This window comes from Anolis carolinensis, chromosome 3 (assembly GCF_035594765.1).
Source record: "Anolis carolinensis isolate JA03-04 chromosome 3, rAnoCar3.1.pri, whole genome shotgun sequence".
NCBI classification, from domain to species: domain Eukaryota; kingdom Metazoa; phylum Chordata; class Lepidosauria; order Squamata; family Dactyloidae; genus Anolis; species Anolis carolinensis.
In genome coordinates, this window is record NC_085843.1 from 204676095 (window position 1) to 204700448 (window position 24354).

At 38.8% G+C, this 24354-nt stretch overlaps 1 protein-coding gene across 1 annotated transcript in view; it reads left to right on the forward strand.

The window, feature by feature from the left end:
* Positions 1-24354, forward strand: part of LOC100552978 (gamma-aminobutyric acid receptor subunit pi) — a 91943-nt gene that overhangs the window by 47015 nt on the left and 20574 nt on the right. Inside the window, exons 4-7 of the mRNA XM_008106718.3 lie at positions 5294-5361; positions 5817-6034; positions 7510-7592; positions 18904-19041. Of these exons, the coding sequence (XP_008104925.1) occupies positions 5294-5361; positions 5817-6034; positions 7510-7592; positions 18904-19041 (507 nt within the window). The remainder of the gene's footprint in view (positions 1-5293; positions 5362-5816; positions 6035-7509; positions 7593-18903; positions 19042-24354) is intronic.

The window sequence follows — 24354 nt, forward strand, 5'->3', positions numbered from 1 at the left end:
ATAGGCATCAGATGAGAAGGAAGAAAGTTCAAACAGAACTTGATGACAAAGGTAACCCGCAAGCAGGAAATTAGGAAGTTTTTGGGAAATTATTGTTACTGAATTGCTTACTGAACAGAACATGAACAGAACATGTATCCTTTTGAGACTATAAAACCCATAATGCCCAATGTGACGTGACATATTCTTGACTCTTTGTTGACTTGACTAGATTTTAACCACCCCTTAGTTCTCCAGAATTAAATTACAGTAGAGTCTCACTTATCCAAGCCTCGCTTATCCAAGCCTCTGGATAATCCAAGCCATTTTTGTAGTCAATGTTTTCAATATATCATGATATTTTGGTTCTAAATTCATAAATACAGTAATTACAACATACCATTACTGCGTATTGAACTATTTTTTCTGTCAAATTTGTTGTATAACATGAAGTTTTTGGTGCTTAATTTGTAAAATCATAACCTAATTTGATGCTTAGTAGGCTTTTCCTTAATCCCTCCTTATTATCCAACATATTCGCTTATCCAAGCTTCTGCCGGCCCGTTTAGCTTGGATAAGTGAGACTCTACTGTATTGTATTTTTAATCCCCTTGTTTTTAGTCTTTGGGAAGTAAAAAGACTAGAGATATTTAGTCTTTCTCCAGTGGTGGAGTGGCTTCCAGGGGATGTTGTGTAGATCTGAAAATGTGCTATTTAAAAAGATATTTAAAAAGACAGTTGCATCAACAAGATCAGGAGATGGATCATAATTGCATCCCCTATGCAGGATCTCAGCCCAAATGTATAAACATTAAGATTTTATATATTTTGTATCATGTAATGTCAATGATGAGGATTCATGAATCTGTTTTTTTCCTCTTATTGGAACAGAATGGAAAATTGTTCAGACTATGTCTTCAGTTTTGTTTTTGTCATTGTTGTTTTACTTTATTGATTTGTTCTTTGTGTGTGTGTGTAAAGTGAAATGTTTTTAAAAATTAGCTACACTGACTAAGACTGGTGAAGTTGAAGTCCTCCACTAACTGCAAGGCCATCAATCATTCTCTGTTCAAACCCTGTGGCTAATCTCAATTATAGTTTGTTGAAATAAGCAGTTTCATAAACCAAAATTTGAAATTGGCTTGCTTCTTTAAATCAGTGATTACAAAACTTTGGTCCTTCAGTTGTTTGGGACTCCAACTCCCGGAAACCCTAGCCATCTTGTCTAAGGATAAGGAATTCTGGAAGCTGAAGTCCAAAACTGCTGGAGAACACAATTTGCGAACTAACCACGAGGTGTGGAAAGCAAACCTGAACTGTATTGTTTACCCATAGCCACATCAGAGGGAAACAAATGGCAGTCTGTGGTCTGCTCCAGGATGAATCTCACCTTCCTACCTGTTAAGGCCAGAAGGGTCTGGCAGAGGCAAGTTGAGTCTAAAGATTGCTCCAAAAAACAAGACTCTGCTTTTGCTACTATATTATAGTGCTCCCAGATATAACAACTGTTTGTTTCCCTCTTAATCTACATCTACTCTACCCTCAAAGTTATTTTGTAGGGAAGATTCAAATGATGTGCCCTTCTTTTCCTACCTTAAGGTACCTGTAACCATATTTAAAGAAATTATCTTTCTGTATGTGAATAAATGCATTAGAATGCAACAAATTAAATTGCAGACCAAGCACATTTTCAGATTTACACAACATCCCCTGGAAGCCACTCCACCACTGACTGACATCTGGAGAAAGCAGAAGGATGAAGTCTCTGAGGGAGGGGAATCCTCATTGCATCTCTCTCAATTTGTATTGCTCCCATAACCACAGAAAATATATGTGTGTGTTCATGTGTGTATTGAGAGGGAAAGAGTATGAATATGCAGTGTTTTTGAACTAATTAAATCACAACAGGTTTGCTTAAGGGCATGAAAGAAAAAAAAGCAATCACAATATATACTAATGATTTTTTTAAAAAAAGGAATGGCCCACATCCAGTAATGTTGGTTACACAGAGCTGGTGCCATATCACCGGTCATTCTCATCCACATCAGGAACTGCACTCTTTTGGAATTTTGAGAACTGAAATTAAAACATGAAAAAGAGCCATTAGTGATGTTTTATTTTAAATTGTAATCCTTACAACTGCTTGAGTCCCAGTTTTGGGAAACATTTGAGATGTGTATAAAGTTTGTCATCCTCATTCTATATGAAGGTGCTAGAATGGAGTTCTTCTATGTTTTGGGGCTTTGATGGGCAGATCACTGTTGCTCAATTGGATCAACTAGGTCCTGCCCATCTCCTTAGATTTTAGTGTAGAAATCCATGTGTGGCAAATTAAAATAACTAAGAAATGATTTCAACTTTACTATAATAATTGTGTGATCTTTATTTCTGTGGTGAGATCACCTGTCCCCGACTTTTAGGGAATTAATTCTTTTCCACCAGAAAATCCATTGTTTACTGTAATCTTTTTCAGTCTGGCAACATAGTATTTATTTATTTATTTATTTATTTATCCTATTTATACCCCGCCTTTCCCTACCTCGAAAGGGACTCAAGACTCAAGACACATACAAAACATAAGCTTAAAATACAATGAATTAAAATACATATTAAACATTTAAAAATACTACATTCAATATTAAAATTATGCAATTGAGAAAATTGTAGTTTATGGCCTTTCCGTAGTCATTCCACATATTCCAAATCTATTATTGCACTGCACTATTCTCCGAAAGCCTGATCCCAGAGCCAGGTTTTTACTTTCTTTCTGAAGGCTAAGAGGGATTGGGGTTGATCTAATGTCACTAGGGAGGGAGTTCCACAGCCTAGGGGCCACCATTGAGAAGGCCCTGTTTCTCATCCCCGCCATTCGCGCTTGCGAAGCATGCAGGACCGAGAGCAGGGCCTCCCCAGGTGATCTTAATCTCCAAAATGGTTCATAGGGGGAGATACATTTGGACAGGTAAGCTGGACGAGAGCCATTTAGGGCTTTATATACTAAAGCCAGCACTTTGAATTGTGCTTGGTAGCAGACTGGCAGTTAGTGGAGCTGACGCAACAAGGGTGTTGTGTTCTCCCTGTATGCTGCTCCTGTGAGCAACCACCTGTTGGACTAATTGAAGCTTCCAAACAGTTTTCAAAGGCAACCCATGTAGAGCGCATTACAGTAATCTGTATGAGCTGTAACAAGAGTGTGGACTACCATGGCCAAGTCAGACTTCCCAAGGTACGGGCGCAACTGGCGCACAAGTTTTAGTTGTGTAAAAGTTCCCCTAAAATTAAGTCTACTCGTGTCCGATTCTGGGGGTTGGTGCTAATCTCCATTTCTAAGCCGAAGAGCTGGTGTTGTCTGTAGACACCTCCAAGATCATGTGGCCAGCATGACTGCACGGAGCTCATATGCATATGCATATGGTAATTGATATATATATATCAATCCACAGGATATAGAGGACCACGGCAAACATATTACCTGTGACAAATAGTGAGAGGAAGATACACACCATGTGTCTTTTGAAAGCTAGCATGGTATAGTTAGTGGATTGACCATTGGACTATGGTCCCTTCCACACAGCTGAATAAAATCTCACATTTTCTGCTTTGCATTGGAATATATGAATGTGTGGACCCAGATAACCCAGTTCAAAGCAGATATTGTGGGATTTTCTGCCTTGATATTCTGGGTTATATGGTTGTGTGGAAGGGCCCTAGGACTCTGAAGACCAGGGTTTGACTTCCCATTCAACCATCAAATTCCACTAGATGACCTTGGGTGAGTCACACCCTCTCCGCCCCAAAAATCTCAATAAATTGGCCTCCCAACAATCAAATATTTGATTGCTAAGCCTGACTTAGCTGAGCACAACTCAAGATATACACTGATGTTATTCAAGTCCCTATTAACATTGCATAGGGCAGCAACAGAGGTGACAGCAATTAATGTGTAAATAATCAAACCTGTGAAGGTTAAAGCTGCAAATCTAAAGGATGTTTTCTTAATGTTCATTGTAAAATGGCCTTTGCGCTGTCTTCCTTTATTTTCTTCCATAATCATTCTACGTCTTTGCTATTTTATGCTAGCAGTATTGTGATATGCAGATCTTAAATTATTGATGTTTCTTCCTTTAATTTTTCACACCTCCTTCCTCCAAGTCTCATTCTGTGTTACATATGTTAATGTCAGGGGAAAACCTTTACCTTTACCCTGGGATGTCCTGTACTGAGGACAAGAGTCTACCGTCAGGACAGAATATGGAGAAATGCAATAGTTTCCAATTGACAAGGGAATCAGGCATTCTATCACTGCATCTGTTTAACTTGTATGCTGAACCATTGCATTTCTCCATATTTTGTCCTGACGGTAGACTCTTGTCCTCAGTACAGGACATCCCAGGGTAAAGGTAAAGGTTTTCCCCTGACATTAAGTCTAGTCGTGTGCAACTCTGCGGGTTGGTGCTCATCTCCATTTCTAAGCCGAAGAGCCGGCGTTGTTTGTAGACACCTCCAAGGTCATGTGGCTGGCATGACTGTATGGAGCGCTGTTACCTTTCCACCAGAGCAGTACCTATTGATATACTCAACTGCTAGGTTGGCAGAAGCTGGGGCTCACAGCAGGAGCTCACCCCACTCCCCAGATTTGAACCGCTGACCTTTCAGTCAGCAAGTTGAGCAACACAGAAGTTTAAACCACTGCACAACCAGATGATTAAATTTTGTGGCAAACCAATTTGTTTAAATGTGATTAATAGTTTCTCCTAATTTACACAATCAATACAAGACTTAAAACACTGACTACAATCATTTATACCTCACAACCTCTGAGGATGCCTGCCATAGATGTGGGTGAAACGTCAGGAGAGAATACTTCTGGAACATGACCATACTGCCCGGAAAACACACAACAATCCTGTGATTCTGGCCATGAAAACCTTCGACAACACATACAATCCCTTATGCTCCTTGTCTGGGGACTGAGATATTTGTTGAACGTTTCCAATCTGGGGCCATTGTTTTATTCATATTTGCTGTAACTGTTTTATCGTCTAGTGCTACTTTTCACAGGAACATCTATATAGCTCTATTATGCCAACTGTCAATGTTGATCAACTCCTTAAATTGCAGGCTTTTCTGTAGATTTCATTTATTCCTCCAAGGTAGAACTCACCTGCAATTTGCAATTGAATTACAAATCAGTATATTTAACAAATTAACTACCAAATTAGATAGTCTTTGTTAGTTCTATGTTCCTCTGGCTTACTACTCCTCACATATTTCTATACTATTGCTTATGTGTGTGTTTGTGCATTTATTTTAGATGGTCCTGTCTCGGTTGGAATGAGCATGGATATAGCAAGCATTGATACAATCTCAGAAATAAATATGGTATGGCAGTGTTTTTATAGTTTCCTATTTCAGATTCTTTTTGAAATTATTCCAGCAGGAAAACCTCCCATTTGTCTATCAATGTTTTGAGTGTCATGACAGAGAACCAAGGCCATGGTTAATGCAACAAGAAACCTACTCAAACACATATGTATGTATATTTTGGGTCAGAGCACAGAGGGTTATATCATCATTATTACTAGATTATTTGCATAAGATCTCAGCTTGTACTGCTCTTTTCTTTTTTAAACTCTCACCAGATAAATTCTATGGTCTTATCTAATACCTCTTAGTAGAGTATGCAACTCAAAATAAAAAGCTAAGGTGCGAAGAGATAGCCTTGTCTACTCCCACTTTGTATGTTTCAATATTAGAAGAACATTTTATTGATTAGCCCTTAGGCCATATCAAAGATATGTGTTTCAATGTTTTTTTAAAATATTATCTTTTCTTAGGATTACACAGCTACTATCTTCTTAAGACAACGATGGACTGATGAGCGCCTTTGTTTTGAGGGTAATAAGAGCTTAAGCTTAGATGGCCGCCTTGTAGAAATGCTTTGGGTACCAGACACCTTTATAGTGGACTCAAAAAAGTCTTTTCTTCATGATATCACTGTTGAAAACCGTCTGATCAGAATATATCCCAATGGAACAGTGCTTTATGCTATACGGTATGTTTATTATTAAGATTTCTCAGACAGCTTTGGTTCATACTTCTGAGACTGATTTGAATGACAATTGGCCATTTTCATTTAGATGTCACTCTTCCACCAGCTACAAGGGTAATGATTGTTAAACTAGGCCAATGTATCTAATTCAGCTACAGTAGAGTCTCACTTATCCAACACTCACTTATCCAACGTTCTGGATTATCCAACGCATTTTTGTAGTCAATGTTTTCAATACATCGTGATATTTTGGTGCTAAATTTGTAAATACAGTAATTACTACATAGCATTACTGCATATTGACCTACTTTTTCTGCCAAATTTGTTGTCTAACATGACGTTTTGGTGCTTAATTTGTAAAATCATAACCTAATTTGATGTTTAATAGGCTTCTTTTTAATCTCTCCTTATTATCCAACATATTTGCTTATCCAACGTTCTGCCAGCCCGTTTAGCTGGGATAAGTGAGACTCTACTGTATTTGTTCTGTATATTGGAGTTCAGCTATACATGCGAAAATCCTGTCATTCTTTTACCACAAAGAATATGCCAGATTTCACCTCCTCATTGAAATTAATGAGGGAGTCCCTATAATAAAATTTTGTAGAGTGTTTGCAGTTCAAAAAGTGGTAACTTAGGGGGATAAGAATTCCTGATTTGATTGCTACTCATCCCATAATTAGAGCTCTTGTAGGGTTGGACCCTGTCATTTTAGAAGGCTATTATTGGGAGACCTCCAGTGCAACTCAAAGCAATGGTAGAAGGACAAACAATATGATCAAAAGCAAGTTCACCACCCTTCATGTTGGCAGATCCACCTTTTTCAAGTTCAGCTGTTCACTTTCTGATTTCCAGGTGTATTAGCACAATTTTTAACATTATGAACACAGGCTATAAATGCATTCTTGACTACGTTATTATGAAGTCAGTATGATGATGCCAGTATTTGGCTGACTATCCAAAGGGAATCAGAAGACTGAGCAAAAGTAACAAAGACTGTTGGGACTGTGTCTTCTCAATGAAGGTTTTCAGTATTTGTTACTAACTTCTTAATGTCTCTGGAAGAAATTTTATCTTGCCTTTTCACATTTAGTAGACCTCTATTTTTAATGACTTTAGGAACTGCTGATTGTTGTTTTTACATTTTATTGCAGTTTCTATTTTTATACTACAATATTTGTTTAAAGTCCTGAGACCAAATTAAGTATATAATTCATTCTTTCATCTTTATGTGATATTTTAGACACTGTTTGTTTCTGATTATTTAGTTTCGATTTACGATCAAAAAGAAATATGTATTTCAGAAAAGTAGAGCATAAATTAATAGCTTTGCTTTCATAAAATATCTGCTGATCTTTTCCCCTAACCATATGTTTTCTTTTTTAAAAGAAAAGCTCAAATAAGTAGGATAATTTGTTTCTATTTTTGATGCTGAGTATTACGCATAGATGGTAACCATCTGTACTTTGCTTTTAAAGGATAACAGCAACAGTTGCCTGTAGTATGGATTTGACTAAATACCCTATGGACAAGCAGACATGCACCTTGCAACTGGAAAGCTGTAAGTGATTTTACTGCTTTAATAGGGCTATATGTAACATGCCCTAGTGCTCTTCACAGAGATAGGTCCATTTTTAAGGCAGAAAGTACTTTATGGTACCATTATGTTATTCAGGTGCTAAATGCACTCCAGGTTCTCCAAAGTGAAGGACCTAATGATGGCTTGGTTTCGACAACTTACATCTTTGTCTAAATCAGGGGTCCTCAAACTTTTAAAGCAGAGGGCCGATCTACCATCCTTCAGACTGTGGAGGGGCCAAATTATCATTTGAAAAAAAATATGAACAAATTCCTGTGCACACTGCACATGTCTTATTTGTAGTGGAAAAAACCCAACAAAAATGAAAGAACAATATAATATTTTAAAATGAAAACAATTGTAACCAACATAAACCTATCGGGATTTCAATGGGAAGCGTGGGCCTGCTTCTGGCCAATGAGATAGTCAAGTTAATTAGGATTGTTGTTGTTGTTGTGTGCCTTCAAGTCATTTCAGACTTTGGGTGAGCCTAAGTCTAAAATTATTTATTTATTCATTTACTACATTTATTTATTACATTTATATCCCGCACTTCTCACACTGAAGGGGACTCAGAGCAGCTGAGCACAATACTAGCATTATATATTACTATATTGAACTATACCACTATACTGTAATATTATATGTAATATATAACATATAATGGGGGGCCCTGATGGCACAGTGTGTTAAAGCACTGAGCTGCTGAACTTGTGGACCAAAAGGTCCCAGGTTCAAATCCCTGAAGTGGAATGAGCACCCGCATGGGCAAACTTCAGTCCTCCAGGTGTTTTGGACTTCAAGTCCCACAATTTCTAACAGCTGCCTGATCTATAAGCATTTTGTTTTATGAATTTCTCTTGATGGCTGCTCTTCCCGTTACATTATTGCTCAGTGGTTTCCCATGTCTTGTATGGAATCCTGTTCCTATTGTAAAATGCTGCAATGTTTCTGTTGGAGCCCCCAGTGGCACAGCGGGTTAAACTGCAGAGCTGCTGAACTTGCTGACCAAAACGTTGGCAGTTCGAATCAGGGGAGCAGGGTGAGCTCTTGCTGTTAGCTCCAGCTCCTGCCAACCTAGCAGTTCGAAAACATGCAAATGTGAGTAGATCAATAGGTACCGCTCCGGCGGGAAGGTAACAGCGCTCCATGCAGTCATGCCGGCCACATGACCTTGGAGGTGTCTACGGACGATGCCGGCTCTTCAGCTTAGCAATGGAGATGAGCACCAACCCCCAGAGTCAGACATGACTGGACTTAATGTCAGGGGAAATCTTTTTATAACATATAATTAATATTGTTATATGGTATTATTATTAGTATTATATTGTATAACATTATAATATTATTATCAATATTATATGTATATACAATATATTATATTATTTAAAATAATATAAAAATATTATATTATAAAACTGACGGCAGGGGCCAGGTAAATGACCTTGGAGGGCTGCATCCGACCCCCGGGCCTTAGTTTGGGGACCCCTGGTCTAAATCATGTAGCATTTTCACCACTTGCCCAATTCAAATATGATTAAATTAATCCCAATCAACCCAACACTCATCATAAATATAGGCTCTTTCTCTAAATTCAATACAAAGTACACAAGATACAATTATTACAAAGTGTAATGAAATAACAGAATTTGCATTTCTCCCTCAAATGAGTGATCAGCATTATTTGCTATTGAAGTCATGGTGGGTGCATGGTAGAAATACCAAGAGCTCTAGGACAGGGCCCAAGAGAAAAACATCTCCTTTGCAGTTAGGGGTTAATTCGACCTCAGTATTTCATGGAAGGCCAGTGTGCACTTGGCAATGGCCTATCCTGATTTAGTACTATGAACATGTTGGCTTGGGATTCAGGTTTGTGTGCATTTCTCTCCTCTTCTCTTTCCAGTATGTCATAGATTGCACCCTTTCCTTTTCAAAATTAAATAGAAAGTCTGAACTTGGAAATTGTGCTTACAGGGACTTTTAAAAATGAATCTGTGATTTATCCTTATCTCATATGCATGGTTTGAAAAGCAATTTCTTGGTTTGTTAAATCATGATTTGTCATGATGACTGGTTAGGAAAGCTGTACAGTAGGCTTGTGCAATACGTGTAAACTGTGATCCATTTCGGTGTTCTGAATTTTGGTGGGGGCAACAATCCATATTTTGGGAACCTGCCGAATTCGGGAGAACAGAAATCTGTTTTAGATTCAGGAAGCCGAAATATTTGTTTTCTATTTGGCCCATTAGTGCCAGATAGATGGGGGAGGGGGGCTTCCAACAGGCTCCCCTTACCATCATTTTAGGCATCGTTTGTCCTTATATCCTTCGTTAAGACCTGGATTAAAAGCATCAAAGTTAAGATACCACTCTTTCTGTGATCCTTCCCCTTCTGATTTCTGAACAGATTTAATGCTTCATTAAAGCTGTGTCTACTCTAGAGGAGACAGGAGCTGCAGGCGCTCATGCTCTCTCCCTGCAGCAGGCAGTTTTCTAAGGCATTTTAAGGAGGCTTCCTACTTCCCAGGGAAGGAAGAGGGATCCACCTGGAGGTATCCTACCCTGGGCTTCCTGTCATGCACTAAGAGCACTAAGAACTGAACACAGAGGCCAATAACTATCTAATATCTTTATTAAAGAAATATATAAAATAATAAAAAACAAGTAGAGAATATAGTCCAAAAGCAGACCTATCAGATAAGGTCAAATATAGTCCAGAAATGTTTTGTCCAATAAACGATATTAGAGTCCAAAGTAGAATCCAACAAACCGAAACACACACTATTGCCAAGCAATAGTGTGGGGAAATGTCCAGGTCCAAGGTCCAAGGTAAATCCACAACAAGGTTGGAAACAAAACTTGATTCTAGGAACAAGGTCCGTGACTAGGAACAAGGCAAGGCAATTCTTGAATACTTGGATAGGCAAAGCAAGGAAACTGGAATTGCGGACTTTGCGAAGTCCACACTAGGCTAGAAACACGAAATCACTCCTGAAGCTGCTCTGTTGACACCGCACGGAACCTACCGTGCCAGGCACATTTAACTAGGTCTCGTTTTCCTGCAAAGCAGGTGTCCAGCGTTCTCTTTCCCTAGGGAACAGGAAACGAAACACAGCTCTTGTCAGGACCCTGGCTGCAGAGCACCAAATACCTTACACAGAGGCCAGTCTCTATCTAATATCTTTATTAAAGAAATATATAAAATCAATAAAAACAAGTGAAGAACATAGTTCAGAAGCAGACCTTTCAGATAAGGTCAAATATAGTCCAGAATTGTATTGTCCAATATAAGATATTAGAGTTCAAAGTTTTAATCCACTTGACCGAAACACACACTTTGCCAAGCAATAGTGTGGGGAAATAACAGAGTCTTTAAAGTCCAATGAAGCTTGACAACAAGGCTGGAAATAAACTTGATTCTCGACTAGATCCGTGACTGGAGGCAAGACGAACATGAAGCATGAAACAGAGTCCGTGGTAAAACCGTGAGACAAGGCAAGGCTTGAAGCTTGATCCGGGAAGCAAGGAACTGGGATTACAAGTCCACACACAATCTCTCTCCTCAAGCTGATCAATTGACTCCGCAAAGTATTCCTCGCGCCAAACACCTATATTGGGTCTCGTTTTCCCGCCAACAGAACTCTTTCCCTAGAGAACGAGAAGCGAAACCCAACTCTGTCCAGATGCATGACTCCTTAGAATTTCCCAAGGGAAGCAAACCTAATCAGCCATTTGTTTGGCAGCGATTCTCAGGCTTCTGCGATTAGCCTCCCTGACTCCCCTATCTTTAGAATAATTTTCCCTCCTGGAAAACGGGGGGGAGTTCTGCCCAAGGCCTGTTTGGCTGAATTCTTGTGGGCAAACATCAACATCCTGCAGGTGAAGAGGCTCCGGCTCTTGCTGAACCAGCGAAAATCCCATGTTTTCCTCTTCGTCTGCCACAATAGTACTAGGAACAGGACTACAAGGCCCATGAGTCATCACAGCTCTCTCCAGATGTGAGACTCCCTAGATTTTCCCAGGGGAACATGGCTAATCAGTGTCTTGTTTAGCTGCAAGTCTCAAACTCCTCCGAACCTGCTCCTTCTCTCCCCTGCCCGCAGCATAGGACTGTCTCCTAACAAAAGGGGGTGAGAACTGCTCAAGGTCTGTTTTAATGGGTTCTTGGGCAAAAACATCAACATCAGGCATCTGGAAAAATTCCGACTCTTGCTGAGCTGGCGAAAACCCCATGTTTTCATCTTCATCAGCCACGGTGGCACTGGAAACAGGACTACAAGGCCCATGGGGCATTACACTTCCTTTAACAAACCCTCTCTTTTCTCTTGATTTGGAGGGATGCTGGAGTGGTGCCTTCCCCCACCCCTTGCACTTTTCCTTCTAGTGGCTGCCTCCCTCTCCGCATTCCATGTGTATCCAAAAGCAGCTGGTTTTCAACAGCCACTATTCTGTTGCAGCCAGTTAAAAAATGGCGGTGAAGCCCATGATGTTACAGGCTTCTGAACCAATCAAATAAGCTGAAAGCAAACGTCCATAACTAATCTTTGCTCAAGCCTACTGTACAGTATTTGTTTTTCTGGTTTGCAGACCAAGATTTAAGCATAACTTACAGTTCTTGGATAATCTTTAACTATAACATCCAATTTCATATCTCATTTTTGCACCATATCTTAACAAGGAAAGGAAGAAAGAGGAGTTGAATACTCAAGGCGATTGGTTTGGTAGAGTGGATGCATCATATCTGACGTAGCATCCCAATGTCTGGGGGAAAAAAGTAGATAAATAAGATGATCAAATATTTAAAGCAGAAAAGCATTTCCTTGCTTGGTTGCATATACTATCCCTGGAGCATTTTTCCATAAAGGGAGAAAAGACACATTAGTGTGTATCATTTTGGCAGGACATGATGCTCAAAATGCAGCTTTCATCTTCACAGTATAACAAAATGCCTTTCTTGGCTGCAGTCCTGTGCACAATCAGATTGCTTAAATCCCATTAATGAATAGGAAGCAAGTGGCAGATTTCTGTGCAGAATTAAAGCCTAATTAGTCACCCCATTCTTTGCACCCTCTTCCATAAGCTTGATTCAATGCTTTTGACTTCTAAATTAGCCTAAAGTTACAGTCAATTCAAGTTAGGTCCCTCCTTCTATCAAGTCATGTCCCGGTCTTACTCTGCAGTTGACATTTTTCAAGGATATGTGTTGACATTACTGGCTGATAGTGTTTGAGTGTGCCAGCATAGTTTCAGCTTCTGCCACCATTCATACAAGTAAAACTCAATTACACAATTATTCACAAAGTGAGCCACACATTGGTTTTTGTAGAATTCAGTTTTTCCTTTCACAGAATACACCCCACCTTTGACACAACATTAGTATCCCCATACCCTAGTTCGACACCTCCAGGGAAGACTAAGCATCTTGGGAAAAGAAAGGGATCCTTATTCACCTCCTCGTTATACAGAATAAAAATTGTACACTGACCCAGTTTTATAAACAAAGCCATTTATTAGGAAATTAATGAATGTTCAGAAATGAGATTATTTTACATGAAAAAGAGGTCAGAAAAGGAGTATTTCAAGGATATGCATGTAATGGACACTGATTCGCAATGTAATTGATTGAGATTATGTAGTCCTGCCATATTTAGCATTCTGAATTAGTAATCCCCCTCCTTCCAAATCTCTTTCTCCATTTTTAAAATTTAGCAGTACACATAAGTAAATGAAATATATTTTCATAGCAGCTTCCAGAAGCATGTTGGTTTGTTGCCCCAAGAAAGAGCCTGATAGTATCTCAAGGACTAATGCATTCATTAGAACACAAGCTCTAGGGCACAAGCTCTTATGATCTTTATTATGGCTTACATATTAATAAAGATTTAAGACATAATACATTTGTTATGCAGCAAGCAAATACGCTTTTACAGTGCATGAGAAAGAGTAAAATGGGGCAAGCATATACCTTCAGAGGCAGAAAGGAGCTGTTCCCAGTATGAAAGAGGAGATCTTTCTGTGTGTAGAGTTTCTACCAGTTTGTCAACTAGTGGTAGGTGTGCAAATAAGTTATTTCATGGACAAATGGGGACAAAAATGCAATTCCATTCTTGCTTCCTTGCCCAGCCAACGGCCTATAGAGGCAGAAGATGATCTACTATTTCATGTCAAGAATTGTTCTGCCTGCCATTATGTTGCCACAGTATTATTTCTGGTTTACTTCTTTCCATACTTTTAAGGAAGTATGGCTAACCAGATCTACATAGAGAGAAATCCTGCCATTAAAGATTTTATCTTTCTTTCTTTCTTTCTTTCTTTCTTTCTTTCTTTCTTTCTTTCTTTCTTTCTTTCTTTTTTGTTTGAAAAAATCTTGTAATGTGTTTTTTCTTCAGTGAAATGAATGGGACTTTACTTGGGGAAAAGTGTGCTGCTTATGAGCATGAGAGTCCCTATTGTAATCTGACTGTTTCAACTTTTTGTTCACTGGGTTTGCAGAGGAAACACGCAAAGGAGTATTGGACCTTTAGGGAATGCACAGTAATGGACCTTTAGGGAATGCACAGTAATTAATGACAGCATAGTGAACTTAATTAATCTGTGATTGCTCTCATTTTTTAAAAATTAACAATTAACAGAGCTTACCCTTGAATTAAATGATGTAGAGTGCATTCCACAGCTTGCATTTGTGAATTCCTTGCAGGAATTGGAGAAATAAAATAAATACCTTGCTATGAAGCTGAAAATGGAGAATTTCAGAATCATACCATCTGTCATTGAAACACTCAGGAGTCTCCCAACTAAATATAAAACAATAACACAGTGATGTCATTAAAACTTATCACATGATAAATAGAATAAACCATATCACAGCTGTATAGATTAACATGGATATAATCCTCCTTTTGGAGTGGGAAGGAGACAGATCTATTGTAATCTTTTCCTTTCCTTTTCTTCAGTTCGGTAATTGTTGTTTGATAAATCCTGCTGTCTTCTAAATATCAGTCTGTGATTTTATTACTAACTTTGGTTTTAAATAAAAAAAACTTTATTTGCAGGCTTCAGGAAAGTAAGAATAGAAAGAACTAATTAATGAGAGAAGTTGTCAGGATGCCATGGGTTTATTGAGTAATTTTCAGATTTTTGTACATAATTTTATATACCTTTATGTACTCAAGTATAAGCCATCCTGAATATAACCCGAGGCACCTGTTTTACCACAAAAAACTGGGAAAACTCAAGTATAAGCCAAGGGTGGGAAATGCAGCAGCTGCTGGTAACTTTCAAAAATAAAAATAAAAATAGTTACCAATAAAATTATATTAATTGAGGCATCAGTAGGTTAAATGTTATTTAATATTTACATAAATAAATATTTATGTAAATATTCATAAAAGAAAGGAGGGCTGAGTTGCTGAATATTTACATAAATATTTATGTAAATATTCATAAGAGAGAAAGAAGAGCTGGGTTGCTGTGCAGAGAGGTGAGGGTCCTGGCGGGAAGACGTGGGGCTGAAAGAAGCTTACACAAGTATAAGCTGAGGGGGGCTTTTTCAGCCTTAAAAAAAGACTGAAAATCTCGGCTTATACTTGAGTATACGCTAAGTCAACCTCATCTAGAGAGGGTAGGTTTTGAGGCCAATATTATGGATTTTGATATGAGCTGTGGATAAACTGGGGGTCATTTCAAGCAGAGGGGAAAGTGCCAGCTGCCACTGTCCCTGAGAAGTATTGAATGCCACCATTTTCCTACCCAGGCATTCAAGCAAACCAGAAATGGTATTGAGATTGAGAAAGTTGAAGGGGTTAGTGTTTCTTTCCGGTTCTTCCAGGACAGACTAAGCTCTTGCCTTTCGTCACTCTACTCAGAGAAGAGAATTATTCCTTTTTTGAGAAGAGTTAAGTTATGATATGGTACTCCCACTAACTCACCCAGGATTTTTGGGTTGTTTTTTTTTTTTTTTACTAAGTGTCTAGACTTATACATGAGTTTATACAGCACATAGGAGGAGACTTCTGCCCATTGTATTTACTGTAGTCCCTGCAGCATTCGGGCTTGGCAGTCTCCTAAATGACAATAGGGGGATTGATAAGGAGAATGGCACTTTCTAAGAGCATGACTTATATTTTCTCAGGAAGAGATTCAAAAAACAGGTCCCTCCCATTTTGTGAGTGTCTGAAATTCCTTTTTATCCTCAAAGGGGATTAGTAGAATTACAGACTTTTTTTCATTTTCAAAGCAGGTTATCCTTTAAATCCTCTCGTTATTCCCTTTGTCTGTGCTCTCGGAAAAGCAAAAGAAATCTGTTTTAAAGGAGAAGGATGATGAGCATACATTTTAGCTTCCAGAGCTTTCAAAGATTTCTTTCCCTATAGCTATTTGCAAACAAACAAACATTAAACATTTTAATAATCTGCTTAGTGTGGCACTCAAAGCTTTTTCAGTCGACAGTGTAAATGTTATTGTTTTGCAGCAGCAGTAGACCCCACAGGGTGCAAAGGAGCAGTATTGATATTCATGTTCATGATTAAGATCTGTAGAAACAGATATTTGTATACATTATAGGGAAATGTACAAAGATTGACTACATAATAAGCTGGCATTATAACCATATGAATATGATGTGACAGGAATATCAAACAAACACGTTAGTTTGAAGGACTTCACTGTAAAATTGGGCTAAGGAATGAGTAGCCTTTTAGAAGGTATAGCTGGACTTTAACTTCCATTATTCCTCATGCTTGACTATGCTGTCTAATGCTGATGGGAGCTGCAGTCAAATGACACCGAGAAGGCCATATGTTCTCCAATCCACTATAAATTTTAGTGCTAGCTGCACCTTATTTGCAACTCTAGCATTGCAGCATTGTTATTGTACCTTATTAAGTAAGATAACAATTCTATGGCCAAGGAGGTGTAGAATTTGGTGGTAGCCCTGTTTCACTGGCCAAACTCAAGGCACACTGGCAACATAAAGCAAACATCACCAAAGATTTCTGCATTCTCCTCAATGTGTTTATTTTTCCTCCCATTTCTTCCGATTGTACTTCTGTGAGTACACAAGGGCCAAAACTGCTGCATTGATCAGTTTGAGCATAATATTCCATCTGTAGACTTCAACGTCCACCCTGCGGTTGAACTGTCTACTCCCAGAAATATTCTCTGCTGCTACTATTTACCAATGAGAAGGAGACGAACATAAGAAGGCTATTCAGATGATGAAGAAGTAGTATCTGTTGGAAGAAGAAACAAGAGTGCACTCATGGATGGTGTTCATTCTCTTTTTGCATCCTTGACCAACTAGACTTCATTTGTCTAAATTGATTGTAAACTTCTTTTACCTAAGGATAATAAACAGCCATAGTGGGAACTGTGATAGGTACAGAGTGGGGTCATCAGAGAGGGCAAAGAGGTAAAGCAGGAATAGACATAGTGAAGTCCACATGTCACATGAGGCCTCCAAGAGCCACTTTGTGCCCTCCCAGCCACCTATGCATTAATAAGAATCAATTTTGCTACTCCTTGCTGCTGCTGCTCAATCACATAATCGTTTCCAACTCTTTGTGACCTCATGGACCAGTCCACACAGAGCTCCCTGTCAGCCATCGCTGCCTCCAGCTCCTTCAAGTTCATGCCAGTCACTTCAAGGATACCGTCCATCCATCTTGCCCTTGGTCGGCCTCTCTTCCTTTTTCCTTCCATTTTCCCCAGCATCATGATCTTTTCCAAGCTTTTCTGTCTTCTCATTATGTGGCCAAAGTACTTCATCTTTGCCTCTAGTATCCTTCCCTCCAGTGAGCAGCCTGACATTATTTCCTGGAGGATGGGTTGGTTGGATCTTCTTGCGGTCCAAGGCACTCTCAGGATTTTCCTCCAGCTCCAAAATTCAAATTATCTATCTTCCTTCGCTTAGCCTTCCTTATGGTCCAGCTCTCACATCCATAGATTACTATGGGGAATACCATTGCTTTCACTATGCTGTCCTTCGTTGCCAGTGTGATGTCTCTGCCCTTCACTATTTTGTCGGGGTTGGCCATTGCTCTCCTTCCAAGAAGTAAATGTCTTCTGATTTCCTGGCTGCAGTCTGCATCTGCAGTGATCTTCGCGCCTAGAAAATAAAGTCTGTCACTGCCTCCACACTTTCTCCCTCTATTTGCCAGTTATCAATAGGTGTAGTTAGCCATGATCTTGGTTTTCTTGATGTTTAACTGCAACCCAGCTTTTGCACTTTCTTCTTTCACCTTGGTGATAAGGCTCCTCAGCTCCTCCTCACTTTCGGCCATCAGAGTGGTATCATCTGCATACCTAAGGTTGTTAATGTTTCTTCCAGCAATGTTAACTCCGGCCTTGCTACTCCCAAGTGCATCCAAACAGAGCAATATGGCTATTTTCATGATGTCTAAGGCCCAAGAGAGGACTTTGCCTACATCAAAAAGTAACCAGAAGTTATCTCCTATTGGTAGAAAAAATCATTCCTGGGCCTAAAATGTTTCTGGTGATGCCTTAAAACGATTTAAACTGACTAGAGGACATTTGGGGAGGGATACTGTTTTTTGTATGTGTTGAGGGTTCACTGAGGATGTGGCCATCCAAGGTCTCTATGGGTGGAGTAATGTGTCCTCCTTACCTATCACAGCTGGCAAGACCTGGGCTAGAGAATATTTACATGGTGCTCAACAAAGGCCACGGCAGAGTGTAGTGTTCTCTTTTTGAAGGCCTCTGGGTAACCTCCGGCCAATGAATTCAATCCTGCTTTGAATTCATTTCCTGTCTGATTTTCTCCACTCAGCTGGAAAGACCCAAATGCACCCTGGTCAGATGGTCTAGTATATATTTAAGAGTTTTGTGAGCCAGGTAGTAATGTGTGCCCGTGGCCTCTTGTAGCTGGCAAGTCCTGGGCTAGAGAATATTTTCCCACATTCCATCCAAAAAAGGAGTCATATGTGTGCCTCAACCACACTCTCACCTAGATATGTGGCTAACAGGATGCCACCATATGTATCCAAGTGCAAAATAGCAAACAGACAAAAACCTGGGAGGGCCTCTGGTGATACGAATCTGTCATTCAACTCTGTAAAGCATGATATACTTCATGTTAGACCTACCTCTTAATCTCTTTCTTCCCACAATTATCTAACATTGACTGCAGTCCAAATCTTGAATTTTTCAGGCTAAGCCAAGGGTAGTAAACTGAACTTTGTCAGTATATATCAATTGAAGGTATATTATCTGGACACACCAAACCAGTTTTCCACATTAAATAACATTTCTCTTTCTTTCATTCTTCCCAAATATAGGGGGTTATAACATTAATGATGTCATGTTTTACTGGACAAGAGGAAATGACTCTGTGAGTGGCTTGGATACTCTTCGATTGGCACAATATACAGTAGAGGATTACTACACTTCAGCATCTGAAGCTGTTTATGAAACAGGTAAATCTTTCTTGAAAAATCTTAAATTCTTTTAACTTGTTTTAACCAGTTCCAAATGTTTTTGATTTGTCATATGTTTTAGTATGCTTTAATCTGTTAAAACATTTCTTATGGTTTTATATTATAATTAAACAGGCACACTCTGCTTTCTCTTCATAAAGAAAGGCAGAACATCCCACCTCAGAGTCTTCTAATTAAGTCTATTGTAATAGACTGTCCCACACATTAACAGCATGTTATGAGGTATGGTGCATGGAATCACACAAATATAAGTTTAAGAGTCAAAAATTATCCTTGGGATGCTTAGGTTTGATAAAAAGAGCCTGACTGCAGCCTGGCTCAGAGGAAGGGAAATGGCATCGTTATAACAATCTGGATACTTAAAAAGATAGCATAAATTAAAACAAATTGGAGGCCCTGCACAGTGTTTTCACTTGCCTTGCCTTTTTTTCTCAATTGATTTTTATTCTTTTGTTTAAATTTATTTGATTTTATGCCATACGTTGTAGGAGTTTTGATACAGATCATATGAGATAGGGTGGTTATAACTATTTAGATGCATAGATACTCTTGTCATTGTCATTAGTAAGGGGTATAATTCTTATTTAATGTTCTTCTCAAAGGAACCAACAAGTAATTGCAATATTTTGCCTGCTATAACCAAAACAAAGTTGTTAAAGCCTGTTCACAATTCAGGCATTTTTCTGCACAGAATTTGGACATGTTTGATTTGTATAAGAGACATTTTCTGCCCATAAATGAGTGTTTACATGCAGAAAAGATATTTCTCACACAGAAAAAGGTTTCCTGTGTGAAAAATGATGTCTTTGTGGTAATCAACATGTATTAATTTTGTGTAGAATAAGTCCCTAGTTGCAGCATTTCCTATGAAGGAAACTGTGCAGAAAGAAATATTTTTGTGCGGAAATACTATTTTTTACACAGAAATGTTGTATACGTACATACAAAAACCACATGACAACATTGCACAGAATGCATTCCAAACTGCATTTATTTTTAGTCAGAATAGATTTTTCCTGTTAGACTTTTTCAAACATGCTTGCCAAAGTTAGTTTTCCCTGTTTTAAATCTCATAAATTGGCAAAAGGTTTTCTAAATTGCCCAAACAACCTGAAGTGGCCCATAGTATCACCAAAGATTGGTCAAGAAAGCACTGTTGCTTGTTTTACTGGTTTTGGTAGCTGCTTCCACTCTAAGGTTTCTGGAGGTGGTTCCACACAGCCCTTTAACCCAGGAGCAATCGCATTTTTAAAATGTGCTGGGTTCTAGTCCACCCCCCTCCCATAAAGTGCATGCTTTTCTGGGAGTGGGTGTCCAGATGTCCTTCTGGAACCCTACGGGAGGACAGGGAGGCAGCCCCCACCTTCTCCCGAAACCCCTTAAAAATCATTTAAAAATAAAATAATTTACCCGACTGTCATTAAAGTGCTGCCAGAGCTCTCCTGGCACATAGGAATGACACGCTAGGAGAGGGGGGCAGGATTTTCTTCCTTCCCTTCTCCTGGTGCGTTATTCTTATGCACCAGGAGAGCTCTGGCAGCACTTTAATGCATGCTGAGTAAGTTATTTTATTTTATAAACAGTTTTCTGGGTGGTTTGGGGAGGATGTTAGAGCCTTAGATATTCCGGCCTCATGGAGGCTGGAAAACATGAAAGGGCTGTGCCGACGGCCCTCTCAGAAGTCTCAGGACTTCTAAGAGGGTGGTCCAGACGCTGCCCACAGGGGGAAAGACACGGGTCATTCAAGAAGACCCACGTCTTTCCCGCTAACAAATTACGTCAGCACAAAGCAGGGTTTTCCTGCTTTGTGCCGAATGCAGTTGCGTTTACGTGGGATGTCGTTTGGATGCCCCATGGGAAAACATGTGTGGATGTGCTTTAGGTGCTGTCTGGATGTGCCCTAACTTGAGATTGCTCATTACTTTGGAGAATAAAAGAAGGAGAGTAGAATAGCTAGAATGGTTAGTTTCCAAAATTGGATTGTTTTATAAGCAGTATGTAGAATGGTGATATTTTTTATTTATGAGTAATGTTCTACTTAGGCAAAATGTTGACATGAAAACATTTTATCTCTTAACATAGTTGCAAAGAGGAAATCACATAAGTCCTGGTATATATTCCAAGTACAATTAATTGCTGTATCTAATCAGGGCATAAGTTAATTTAAATTAAGAAGAGGGCTATGTTATATAGCTTTGACCTTCACCCAACAACACTGACAAAAGCTAAGGGGAGTTGCAGTACGACAACATTTTGCATCCCTGCTTTACTGGGAAAAGCCTAGATCAAGCTTTGGTTTTGTATCTTGGCTGTTTTTAAACTCAAGAAACATCCACCATAATCAGAATAAGCCTTTTTATCCTGAAAGCTATCAAGAAAAGAGCACATTTCCTGAAAGAAGAATCAGGAAAATAAGATTTTGACAGCAAACAGAAGGTCAGCTGCTGTCCTCCCATCTTATTTCTTTTTTTATTTATGTTGCACTTTGAAATGGTCATATGACTGGTCAAACAAATAAATTATTATTATGTATCTTGGCTTTTTTAAAACTCTAAGTTAAGTTAGATCCAGATTGATATAAAGTGATAAACTGTGGTCACTCTTAACAGAAATAGGGGAACTTCCTGCTTTCATTTCTTTTTGACTTGTGTCTCAAGAAAGAAGAGAGCAGGGCACATGCATGGATCAAATGGGGTTTTTTTTGCATGGTACCTAATCCTAAGGCATGGATTAGATAGGAAATGAACAAAGTGGAAGTGGAAGCTGCCTTGTTGCTACTTGCAACCTTCAGATGGGTTTGTTAGTTTCAGAATTGCTTGTGACTTCCTTTAGCATGATATCTGAAGCAGGCCTAAAAGTATTTGGCAGTGACCTTCTCAGTTAATCCTGTTATTATACTTTATCAGATATTTTCAAAATGTTGCAGCTTCTCTCTCCTCTTCCTGCTGTACCTTATTGTCCTCAGCTTATTACCTTGGCTACGAACTGAGTTGAAGGTGCAAAAGTACTTTGCACTCAAAGAAGCAGGGAGAAGGGAGATAGGTTTTCTCTTCTCAGGGCTCTTCTACACAAACCCAAAACCCTAGTGGAAACGGATTAAAATAATTGGCATTTTCTCATGTCATTAATCCTGTACAGAGGGGCTTGTTCTGCCCATAGCTCCCTGGTAAGTTTTTTTGGGGGAAATGATGGGAGGGGATGGATGCCCTCCTGCTATTTCAGACTTCAGGAGCCCGAAGAACTGGGGTGACTGTGGGGATTAACCCCCAGTCTCAGGAGTCAATTCCCACAGAGTTCACATCTGGAAAGATAAGGACCCTACCTTAAGGTCCGAATTGGACCACTTCTTTCAGAACCCCATTTTAGCTGGATGTTTGGAGATTTTGTAGCTTAAAACAAATCATGTGAAGGTCTGGTTTTAAGTGAATGCATAAGTCCAATTTAGACTAATCCATCTTTGATTCAGTCCACCTTTGATTAAACGTTCTGTGCTTGATTTGTTGCTATTCTCTATATTTTATTAGCAGCAAGATAGTTCAAGTTTGTTGGCTTCATATAGAATTACACTTTACTATGGAATCTTCTTATACCACTTTGTGGAGCAACCTGCACTGAAAGGCTAATTGAAAATCTAATAAATGAAATATGTATCTGAGAAGGGTCCCCCAAAGGTGAGACATGAGCAGAAAGTGACTAAAGGCTGCCTTTAGAAGAAAGGGGGAGATGGTCACCATCCAGAGATAAATGTCACAAAAATATCTTTGCACAGCTAGGCCAACACTGTAGAAGACTTCCAGGGTTTGTTACTGACTGTGTACCTCAGTGTGCTAGAAGAAAAAGAAGAGGAAATAAATCTGTAGGCACGTGACTTCTTGTATCACCATTCCTGAGACACCCCAAGGGCCTTCTCAAGGGCAGTAGAAATGTCAAATACACTTAACGCTCCCAGAGCTTTTTCTTTATGTTTTTTTTCCTTGTGAACACTCTATGGCACAGTTCCTCTTCTATGCATTGCATCAGAAGAAGCTTTTTCTCCATATGGATTTCCATATGATTTTCTTTTTTTTACTCAAGAATTTTGCAGTCTTGATATCCAAGAATGTCTGGCTCACTCAGTTTGTTTGAGTGTGTTATTGAAAAGAAATGTTACGATATGATTTGAAGTACTAAACTGCATTAAAATATCAAATGTCCATGAATAAGCACAGAGTACCAGTTTACATAGCAGGCTCTTTGATCAGAAAGTGACTTGTTTCTTATATAACTACCATCTGCTTGCTATCCTCCTGACTTTGCTCCCAGCTAGTCAACATGCTCAAAGAAGACTAATAATTCCATATTGCTGCTCTATCCAAAGAGGCGGCAGAACTCTTCACCATCAGAAAATGATAATAAAATATATGTTTGCTTCCTTGTGTTCTAGGGAGAAAACATGCAAATAATACTGGGAAAGCACAGGAAGAAGTCCCTGTTCCCATTTCAACAGAATAATGTTTGCTAATAATAAATGCCTGGAGCAGAAAGTGCCTACAGCATAAAAATATAACATGCAAAAACTTCTAAACTTCAGTTTTCATTCCATTGCTTTATGTGATGGCTTGTTTTGTTCACTCATTTTAGCCATTTGCTTCACAGAGTGGTACAGCATTTCTGTATGTGTCACTTCTTCTCAGTCTTGATTTTTTATTTTTATTTTTATTTTTAAATTGTTTCCTTTTTTCTGTATGCAAACTTCAGTTAACTTTAACTTTTAAAAAAAACTGGATACAATTTACAATGATAGAAGCTCTCCATAACTAGGCGTCTCAGAATTGATGCAATCTTTGTCTCTGAAAAATAAGAATCTCCTGAATTTTTTTGGGAGGGGGAGATTCAATAATGATTGGTTTTATTATTCTTAATATGAGTTTTAGTATGTTGAAGAAAATAAGATAAAGTTGTTTTATGCGTTAACTTTCATAGCAGAAGTTGTTTTGTGTGCGTGCGAGTTGGAGTTTCTGTTTTATATTAGTTAGTTTAGATTTGTGTATAGGTACGAAGAGTCAGGTTTGTAGTTTGTAATTTATTGGAGGTTTTGTGTTATATGTGTCATAATATGAAGTTATTTTTAACAATAAAAAAAAACAGATGCTACTCTTTAAGCCTATTGGCAGTTTTGAGATTTTATTATTTTTCAAGTTTTTCAAGTTAAACTCCAGCTTGCCCTAAGAGCCCAAAGGTGCTGAGATGTGCTTTTCAGATTAAAGCCCACCTCCCTTGCTCGAAAGGATGGCTTACTTTTAATGGATGTTA